Raw genomic sequence first — 10148 nt, forward strand, 5'->3', positions numbered from 1 at the left:
AAAAGCCCGGCGCGCTCCGGGCTGGAAACTGCGTGCACCGTGAGCCTGGTGAGTGCGAGGTGTCCGCGCGGGCCGGACCGGGTGGAGAGCCAGGGACGCGGCGGGATAACTGGGAGGCTGGACGTGCACGGGCTGGGCGAGACCCTCAGGAGCGCCCGGGACAGATCCTGGCGGGACCGGAGGAACGGGGACGGGGCCGGGAGGACCGAGATTATCGGGAGGCAGGACGTGCACGGGCTGGACAGGACTGGGACAGGACCGGGGGACCAGGAGGAGCGCCGGGAACGGAGCCGGGCGGGACCGAGAGGACCGGGAGGAGGAACAGGGACACGGCGGGGAGGACCGAGAGGAGGGGCAGGGACAGGACCGGGTGGGGGGACGAGAACAGGACCGGGGGAGGGACGGGAACAGGACCGGAAGGACGGGGAGGAGGAACAAGGGCAAGGCCGAGAGGACCGGGAGGAGGGACGGGGACAGGACTGGGAGAACCTGGAGGAGCGCCGGGGACCGGGCCCGTGGCGGCGCTCGGTGGGGCTCGGAGCTCCGAGCTGCCCCTCGAGCCCCGGGATCGCGCGGGCCGAGGTCCTCATTCGGGCTTTGTCCTCCAGACCCGGCAGACTGAGGCTCCGGACGAAAAGAACCGCCCGACATGGCCTCGGAGGTGAGTGGGAGCGCCGGGGCTCTGTCCTGTCCTGCCGGCCCCGGCGGCCGGGGCTCACGTGCGCCCGCGCTGCCGGCGCCCCTGGGAGGCCGGGGCTGAAAACGCACCCGCCACGGCGGGGCTGACCCGCGGGACCCGACAGGGCGCGGCGGGGAAAGATGCCGCCCCCTCCTCCAGACCCTCCAACAATTGCCCCCACGCAGAAAAAGTGACAGGAGTACCAGGCGCCGGGCCTCCGCGAGCCTCCGTGGATCTCGTTAGCAAGGGGCACTGCCTGCCTCTATCTGCAAGGCCCTAGGTCGTGAGCTCACCGCCCTTTGCTTGGTGCTGGCGAGGTGAACCAGGGGCCTTGCTGTGAGTGGTTTCCGCGTTCCAGGCCTTTCTGGCCCCTATTAGCTCTCCAGGCACTTGCTCTCCTTCCGTTCAGCAGAATAAATGAATTAAGAACGCTTTTTCATGATGAAGAGCTTTGAGCCCAGCCTGGACTTTGGAGCCAAACAGCTCTTTGGACATCTTTTGCTCATTTGTAAATCAAGGAAGGGGTCGCAGCACCCAGCTCACAGGAGGGCATATTTCATATGCTGAATCCTACAAGCCAAGCCACAGCCAGCCAGCTAAATTGTACCTGCTAAACTAACTGTTCTGTTAATCAGTGGGGTTTGCCTCCCTGTCCTGAAGCCATTCTGGATCAGACACCTCTTGTCTGAGAGATGCGTTCACTCTCCCCAAGTAGGCTTTTTCCCTTCTTCAGTGCCCTGTTGGAGGTGCCTTTTAGATACTGGAGGGAGGGGTCAGAGGGAGCTTGGTCCTAGAGTATGGAGGAAGCACAGTGGTCTGGTTGCAGCAGTGCTTGTTTATCAGTTATTACTAACAAGCCAGGTCCAACAGCTTACTAAGAGAGACAGTGCCTAGCTCTTTCCTGGGCACCCCCTCCAGGCTGGCTTCCAATTCTGACTAGCTGGAGTTGGTCCCCAAGCTGGTATCAAGCCCACAGCTCCACCTGGTGCTCTGTAGAGATGAATCTGGGTGAGGGAGCTGAGGGGTTGAGGCATCCCACCACTACACAGAGAGGGGTGGAGGCTACCTCTGCTGGTTGGAGTCCTTTGGCAGCCAGAGCTGATGAGCACTGAGGAGGGGTCAGAGGTCATCTCAGGCTGGTGCTTGAGCATGGTAGAGATCTTTGGAGTCCCTGTAGGGTTCAGAAGGAAGTAAAGCCCACCTTAGCTTCTCCCTTCATTACTGCATCTTCCAAGCCCTCACACCATGTGAAAGTACTATGCGTTCACTTTGCAAACACCATCTCACTGAGTACTATATCAGGCCTGTCAGATGACATTTTCATTCCTGCTTTACACAAAGACAGAGACAGACTGCTGTTTGGAGAAGTCATATGATATGCTATATAATGCCAGACATCACTGTGTTTGTATCTATGATGGCCCAAGGCTCAGGTGTTCACAGACATTCAGGGCGTTGTAGGGCAGTGGAGGACATGCATACCATGTGGCCTTTCTAGAACTCCCTCTACATAAAGGAAGCCATGCTTTCCTCCCCTGGCTTACTATCCTGGCCCTTGGCACTCCATGCCTTCAGCCTGCTCTACACATGCTGTACCCCTCCCCCTTCTGCCCTATACCCTGGCCTATGCCCTCTTTCAAAACACAGCTGTCTCTGTCCTTGGTTCTGCCCCTTTCCTCTGCCCTTGCCTCTGTCCTGTCCCTCTGTCCTCTGCTCCTGGGGGTGACTTCCTAGAAGGGCAGTGATTACTGGGGTGAGTGCTTTCCAGAGGCAGAGTGGTGGGAGGTGACATGTTAGCCTCCCCACCAAGCTGTGGGGAGAGATACAGCTACCTGAAGGCGACCCTCACCTGCCTCTTTATCCCCATGGTGGATGGTCAGGACACCAAAGGCAGGCAGAGAGGGTATAATAGAAAATAGGTTCTGATCTGGCTGTCAATCATTTGCTCCAGCTCAACCCATTGCCCCACCCCTGGTCACATGGAGATTACTCTGCACCAGAGGACTTTTGGCTGGGAGCTATGAGGCTAAGCTGCATAACTCTTTGTGCCTTGGGTCCCCTGACTCGGTAGCAGGATGGTATTGGCACCTACCTCAGAGGGTTGCTGCCAGTGCCTAGCACACAGTGAGAAAGGAATAGATGCTAGCTAATACATTTATAGGTATTATTCTCATTGGACACAGGTTTTTCTTGTTTTTTTTTTTTTGGGTCCAGTCATGGGGCCTGAACTTGGCCTGTGCGCTGTCCCTCAGCTCTTCAGTTCAAGGCTAGCACTCTATCAATTGAGCCACAGTGCCATTTCCAGCTTTTTTCTTTTTGCTTATGTGGTGCTGAGGAATTGAACCCAGGGCTTCAGGCATGCAAGGCAAGCACTCTACCACTGAGCCACCTTCCCAGCCTGGACACGGGGTTTTCTTAAACCCCTGGTTGTGATGCCAGCTATTCAGGAGGACATAGTAAGATGACGGTTTGAAGCCAGCCCAGCCAAGAAAAAGAAGCTTGGTTCTCAACAATAAGACAATTGTACTAGTGCAAGCTTATAATCCTGGCTCTTCATGTGACAAAGGGAGAAGGATTGTGATCCAAGTCTAGCCATAGCAAAAAGTGGGAGTCCTATCTGAGAACAAATTAAAAAGGACTGGAAGTATGGCTCAAATGGCAGAGAGTTTGCTTAGCAAGCATGAGGCTCTGAGTTCAAACTCAGGTGCTTCAAAACAAACAAACAAACAAAAAAAGCTCTCAGGTTCCAGGATCACTTCTCCCTTTGGTCAGTGACAAGAAAGGTCCACAGATTTCTGTTATAGTCCCGGGCATGCCAGCATCTCCCCGGGGTCATGCTCTGCAGTGGGAAAGAATGCTGCCCAGAACCCTGCCCATGACCCCATCCACTGCTTCCTGGTGCCCTTTTTGAGAGGCTCTGTTCTGTAGGGTGTGGAGGTGACTGATGGTACCTGTTCTCTCTGCAGAGCGGGAAGCTGTGGGGCGGCCGGTTTGTGGGTACAGTGGACCCCATCATGGAGAAATTCAACTCGTCCATCACCTATGACCGGCACCTGTGGGAGGTGGATGTGCAAGGCAGCAAGGCCTATAGCAGGGGCCTGGAGAAGGCCGGGCTCCTCACCAAGGCAGAGATGGACCAGATCCTGAGTGGCCTGGACAAGGTATTTTCCAAGACCAGAGTCCCTCCTTAGAGCTCCTTCCTGTGGCGCCAGGCTCCCACCCAATCCCTGTGCACAGGACCCTGAGCTGGCATCTCACTGTATGGTAATTACACAGTCCAAGAGGATCTCTGTAGTCATTACATACAGCCACGGGTGGTCTTACCATGTGATGTGGTATCATCTTTCCCCATCAGGTGGGCAAGGGACTGGGGGACAGGATTCAGCTCTGCACAAGGACCACTGACCATCTAGAAGAGAGGAGGAAGCAAGCAGGGTCCTCTCAGTTTAATAATTCCTGTCCACTTGGCCCCCTGGGTTTGTTGCTCCTTGCTATAGGTGGCTGAAGAGTGGGCCCAGGGCATCTTCAGACTGAACCCCAATGATGAGGACATCCACACGGCCAATGAGCGGCGCCTAAAGGTAGGGTGCCCTTCTGCCCCCAGCCACCTTGGTTCCCTTCCTCATTGTCAGAGAGTGGGCAGAGCAGAAACAAGAGACCTTGGCAGGACCAGGGATTAAGCAGTGAGGGAGGGCAGCCAGCCTGGGACGATGCTCTGTGCTGTGAGCTCCAGCCACTCCCTAAGCCTTTGCCTCCCTTCACTCCCAGGAGCTCATTGGAGAAACCGCTGGGAAGTTGCATACAGGACGAAGCCGGAATGACCAGGTGCCACCAGCCCCTCTGAGCCCCACCAAGTGGCTTCCAGTCATGGAGCCGGATGGCGCAGGGCCCCCAGAGCCCAGGAAAGCAACTCTGCCTCCCTGAGTGCCGTGCCTTTTCTCCACAGGTGGTCACGGACCTCAGGCTGTGGATGAGGCAGACCTGCTCCAAGCTCTCTGCTCTCCTCTGGGCACTCATCAGAACCATGGTGGATCGTGCAGAGGCGTGAGTCCTGAGATGGGCAGGTGGCAGGGAGGGCTGAGCTGCTAGGACTTGTGAGTCTTGAACTTTTCTGCATGGGCTGGCCTCAAACTACAATCCTACTTTCAATCTCCCAAGCAGCTAGGGCTACAGGCATGAGCACCACACTTTATTCTATCTTGGGGTCCTTAGGAGCTCCATAAATACAGCCTTATTCACAAATATAGCCTTACTACCAGGTGGTGCCCACACAAGCGTCCTCCTCTGTTTGGGTCCCACTTACAGCTACCAACAGGCTCTGCCCAGGCTAAGGAAAACCTCCTCTCTCTACAGTCCATCCCCGGACCTCACTGTCCCACTGCTGGCCTCTTCCTGTTTGTCCACAGGAGAGCACTCAGTCCCTTGTGCAAGCAGTCTGACAGCACTGCCTTGTTGTTCCCTGGGAAGGCCCAGGCAAACATAGTTAGGACTCACCTAAGCCTCTACTTGAGGCCCAGCTGGACCCAGCCCCCATGTGTCCTATTCCTTCTTGCCCTATAGAGAGCGTGACATCCTCTTTCCCGGCTACACACACCTGCAGAGGGCTCAGCCCATCCGCTGGAGCCATTGGATCCTGAGGTGAGCAGGTGTAGTTCAGGGCAGCGCAGGGGCCACGGCAGCAGGAGGCCAGGCCCTGGGCAGCCCTCACCTCCAGCCCTGGCTTTTCCCAGCCATGCTGTGGCACTCACCCGAGACGCTGAGCGGCTGCTGGAGGTGCAGAAGAGGATCAACGTCCTGCCCCTGGGAAGGTAAGCAGGGCCTCAAGGTGGGGGTGCACTCTCACGGTGCACATGGCCTTGAGTGGAGAGCAAGGGAGATGCTGAAAGAAGGAAAGCTGGTGATTAGCCAGGACACGCTGTATGGGCCTCTAGGTCTCATTAGCCAAGCTAATGAATGTGTCTGAGCAGAACAAAAGCTCACTGGAGACATGGCTCAAGTAGTAAAGCAGCAGACCTGAGTGGAAAAAGCTGAGCAAAAGCACGAGGCCCTGCGCTCAGTCCCCAGTACTATTTCAGAAAACAAAGGCTCTCCAAGGAGGCTCCCAGAGAGCCCAGCCAGGGCCCACAGCCAACCTGTTCTCTACATGTGGAAGGTTCTGGTGCCCAAGATGGTGGGGTCAGGGAGAGGACCATAGCCCTGGCAAGTAAGGCTGGGTTCAGGGTATGCATGTGAAGTATGCCAAGCCTGCCTGCCAAGACGTCTGGTCACCATGAGTCTTCTGTCTTGACAGTGGGGCCATTGCTGGCAACCCCCTGGGTGTGGACCGGGAGCTGCTCCGAGCAGGTGAGGTAACCTTCCATCCTCCCTAAGGAGGACTTCCAGGTCCCACAGACTCACATAGCACAAGAAGGGGTGGCTCGCTGGTTCACTAGCTGTGATCCCAGCCTTGTCCATGGCCAGGGAAACTGGGGGCTTATGCTGCCCTCTTGGGACCTGTGCAGAGATTCCTTGCCCTCCAAGCCAGACCTCTTCTCTCCTCACTTCCAGAACTAAACTTTGGGGCCATCACGCTCAACAGCATGGACGCCACCAGTGAGCGAGACTTTGTGGGTGAGTTTTGGAAGCCAGCTCACTGTCTCCAAGATGGCCTCTGCTTTGTCCCTGGCCCCAGCTTCTCTCCAGCCTCCTCCTGCCACCACAGGGTCTACCGTCAGTTTCTCCAGGCTGGTTGTGGAACCAGTGAAGACCTGATGGCCCCAGAGCTTTGTGTCTCTCTCCTTTCTTCCAAGCTGAGTTCCTGTTCTGGGCCTCCCTGTGCATGACGCACCTCAGCAGGGTGGCAGAGGACCTCATCCTCTACGGCACTAAGGAATTCAGCTTTGTGCAGCTTTCAGATGCCTACAGGTAAGTCCCGGGCTGCCACATGGCCTGCTCACCATTGCACCTGTTGTGTGACTCTTTTCCTCCCCACTCCACCTTTGCCCAGACCCGAACCTGCCCTTCCAGCGGACCAGCTGAGGGCCGGCAAGCCTTCATTCCCAGCCTCTCTGTCCCCAGCACAGGAAGCAGCCTGATGCCCCAGAAGAAAAACCCAGACAGCCTAGAGCTGATCAGGAGCAAGGCGGGGCGAGTGTTTGGGCGGGTAAGTGGGCTGACCCAGCAGGCCCTGAAGGGACTAGAACAGCTCTTGGGTCCCAGCTCCTGAGCCTCATTCTTCCTGCAGTGTGCTGGGCTCCTGATGACCCTCAAGGGACTACCTAGTACCTACAACAAGGACCTACAGGTAGAAGTCTGCGGGGCAGGGAAGGACCTCCTGTCTCCCTGCCAAACAGCAGTCAGTGCTTAGGAGTCTAGCTCACCTTGGCAGGGACTCAGCCATTCTCCTATCTTTGTATCAAACCCTGGTCTCCCTAGGGGCTTGCTACTATTCCTTGATGTGGGTGTATGAGGCACTTAATGTACCCTGGGAGGCAGTGAGGCATCCCCACAGAGACATGAGGAGGCAGTGGGGAGTCCCGGGAGGCAATGGGGCGGTCCCCACAGAGACAGGGTTACTGGGCCTCACTCTCTGACATGTGCCTCACAGGAGGACAAAGAAGCTGTGTTTGAAGTGTCAGACACCATGAGTGCAGTCCTGCAGGTGGCCACTGGCGTCATCTCTACCCTGCAGGTAAGATCCACCTCACCCAGCTCTCCTCCCCAGATCTCTAGATCCAGGACGGGTTTACTGGGAGAAGGTCCTGAGAGGAGGCCAGGGAGGCTGGAAAGCATTTGGTGCCAAAAGTTGCTGCAATAGAATAGATGTGTGGATGGACATCAATACGGTAGATGTGGATCGATGTCAATATGGTAGATGTGGATGGGCAGACTCAGAGCTCCAGGTCCATCAATCTATTGCAAAGTAGTTCAGGAGATATCTCTAAAGTACAAATTCTCCAAGTATGGTCCCCGACTCACAGCTTCAGCCTCACCTCAGAACCTGACAGATACACAACCCCAAGTCCCACTCCAGGGCAGTGATCAGATATGCAGGGCTGGGGCTCAGCAATGTTCTGTTTTGTTTGTACCAGTACAGATGTTTGAACTCAGAGCCTTGCCTTCTCACCAGCTTTTTTGCTCTCATCTGGTATTCTACCACTTGGCCTATGACTCCATTCCAGAATTTTGGAGGTGAAATCTTGAGGGCTTTCCTGCCTGGGTTGGCTTTGAACCTTGATCTTCCAAATCTCAGCCTCCTGAGTAGCTATGATTACAGACATGAGCCACAGACTTTGCTGCTGTGTTTTGAGATAGGGTCTCATTTCCTGTCCAAGTACTTGAACCACAGTCTGCCTAGGTGAGGCTTCCTGTCATAGCTTCATGACAGATGTAAGCCACCATGCCTCACTCCTTTCTGTTGAGATGAGAGATCTCACAGACTTTCTGACCAGGCTGGCCTGAACCTCTGTCCTCCTGATCTCAGCCTGCCTTGCAGCTAGACTCAAACCACTGGTGCCCAGCTACCAATTTGTTGTTGTTGCTCTTACCAGAAAATAAACACCAACTTTATGAAAACAATAGCAACAGAAAGGATTTCTAATTACCCAGCAGAAAAAATTAACCTGAAACCAGCACCACCTGGTGAGCATTACAAGATCAAAAGCTCTGGGCTGGGAAGGTGGCTCAGTGGGAGAGTGCTTGCCTTGCATGTCTGAGGTCCTGGGTTCGATTCCTCAGCACCACATAAGCAGCAAAAGCCAGAAGTGACACTGTGGCTCAAGTGGTAGAGTGCTAACCTTGAGCTGAAGAGCTGAGGGACGGCGCCTAGGCCCAGAGTTCAGGCCTCATGACTGACAGAAAAAAAAAAAAAAAGATCAAAAGCACACCAAGGGCTGTCAGGAGAGTTGCACAGACATGCTTTTCACATCGTTCCTCAGAGAGAAGGCTGAAAGTGCCTGATTCATGCTTAGGTCTTGGGGGTACAGAGAATAAGAGACTATAACAGTGCAGAGAACAGAGCTTGGTTCTGGAATTCAAGAAAAGCCTATTGCTGGGCACCAGTGGCTCCTGCCTGCAATCCTAGGTACTCAGGGGACTGAGATCTGAGGATCACGGTTCAAAGCCAGCTTGAGCAGGAAAGTCTGTGAGAAGGCTGGGAATTTGGCTTAGTGTTAGAGTACTTGCCTTGCATATAGGAAGCCCTGGGTTTGATTCCTCAGTACCACATACAGAGAAAAAGCCAGAAGTAGCACTGTGGCTCAAGTGGTAGAGTGCTAGCCTTGAGCATAAGAAGTTCAGGGACAGTGCTGAGGCCCTGAGTTCAAGCTTCAGGACTGGCAAAAAAAAACATTGAAGACAAAGACAATACCAGTAGCAGTAATTATGAGAAGTTTCAAGTAGGGAGGCTGGTGGTTAGGAGACCATCCACCCACGTAAGGGACATACAGGCTAGGGGTGGGGAGCAGGCCCAGAACTTGGCAGCAGCTTTAGTGCTCAGGGTCCCCAGAGCTCATGATTTGCGGGTTGGATCCCCAGATTCATCGTGAGAACATGGCCCAGGCTCTTAGCCCTGACATGCTGGCAACGGACCTTGCCTACTACCTGGTGCGCAAAGGGGTGAGTTTGAGCCTTCCCCCCAGTGGAGGGGTGCCAAGGTGGGGGCATCCCCCTGCCATATGGGGGTTCCCAGGGCAGAACTGAGCAGAGGAAGCCCACGTCAGCCCCCACCCCTCGCTCCCCAGATGCCATTCCGCCAGGCTCACGAGGCCTCCGGGAGAGCTGTGTTCATGGCAGAGACCAAGGGAGTGGCCCTCAACCAGCTGTCACTGAAGGACCTACAGACTATCAGGTGCGGATGCTGCCTTCCCTCTGCCCAGCCTGGAAGGGTGTGGGGTCTGGGGCTAGCCTCATCTTCTTCTCTATTCCCAGTCCCCTCTTCTCAGGCGACGTGAGCCTTGTATGGGACTACGGGCACAGTGTGGAGCAGTACAGTGCTCTGGGCGGCACAGCACGCTCCAGCGTTGACTGGCAGATCGGCCAGGTGCGGGCGCTGTTGCAAGCACAGCAATCCTCCATAACCCACAAGCCCATTCCCAAATAAAATGGACCCTACAGGAGATGTGCATTCTTCGTGGTCCAGCCCATCTCCCCACTAGTGAGCTTGGGAGGGGTCTGGCAAGCCAACCTGTGGAGCCACCACAGGTTGAAAGTGGGCACTGCTGGAAAGGGGGGGCTTCTATTAGAGCCTGCGTCTCCAGTCTCACCCATGTACCATGGGGCATCCTAGGGACTCCCTGCCTGGGGTGTCCTTGGAGTCCTAGGGGAAGCAGGCAGTCTTGGTTGACAAGTCAGTGACTAGCCATCCTTCCTTCCTGGCATTCTCTCAGTGCTTAACGCAGCCTTCCCCTGACCACTCATGCACTAGTATCCCAGGGTATCCTATGGGCAAGGCCCATAGTAGGGCTGTACACTCCAGAGACGCATGGTGTAT

The 10148-nt window shown here is 55.4% G+C and overlaps 1 protein-coding gene across 1 annotated transcript; it reads left to right on the forward strand.

Moving 5' to 3' along the window:
* Asl (argininosuccinate lyase) lies at positions 1-9774 on the forward strand. The gene is made up of 17 exons (XM_013033231.1): positions 1-48; positions 609-661; positions 3646-3840; positions 4177-4260; positions 4448-4504; positions 4626-4723; positions 5240-5317; positions 5410-5487; positions 5970-6022; positions 6227-6289; positions 6469-6583; positions 6737-6821; positions 6903-6962; positions 7266-7349; positions 9194-9274; positions 9400-9506; positions 9587-9774. Exons 2-17 carry the CDS (start codon positions 650-652, stop codon positions 9756-9758), a joined length of 1422 nt encoding a protein of 473 aa, XP_012888685.1. The 5' UTR covers positions 1-48; positions 609-649; the 3' UTR covers positions 9759-9774.
* The last annotated feature ends 374 nt before the right edge of the window (positions 9775-10148 follow it).

Source organism: Dipodomys ordii, unplaced genomic scaffold (genome assembly GCF_000151885.1).
Source record: "Dipodomys ordii isolate 6190 unplaced genomic scaffold, Dord_2.0 Scaffold164, whole genome shotgun sequence".
NCBI classification, from domain to species: domain Eukaryota; kingdom Metazoa; phylum Chordata; class Mammalia; order Rodentia; family Heteromyidae; genus Dipodomys; species Dipodomys ordii.

What these genes read in the sequence shown, in the direction of transcription:
- Asl (XM_013033231.1), top strand. An exon ending in GACGAAGCCGGAATGACCAG is followed by an intron (nt 4,505 to 4,625) that starts GTGCCACCAGCC and finishes TTTTCTCCACAG; the next exon opens with GTGGTCACGGACCTCAGGCT. An exon ending in TGGAGCCATTGGATCCTGAG is followed by an intron (nt 5,318 to 5,409) that starts GTGAGCAGGTGT and finishes GGCTTTTCCCAG; the next exon opens with CCATGCTGTGGCACTCACCC.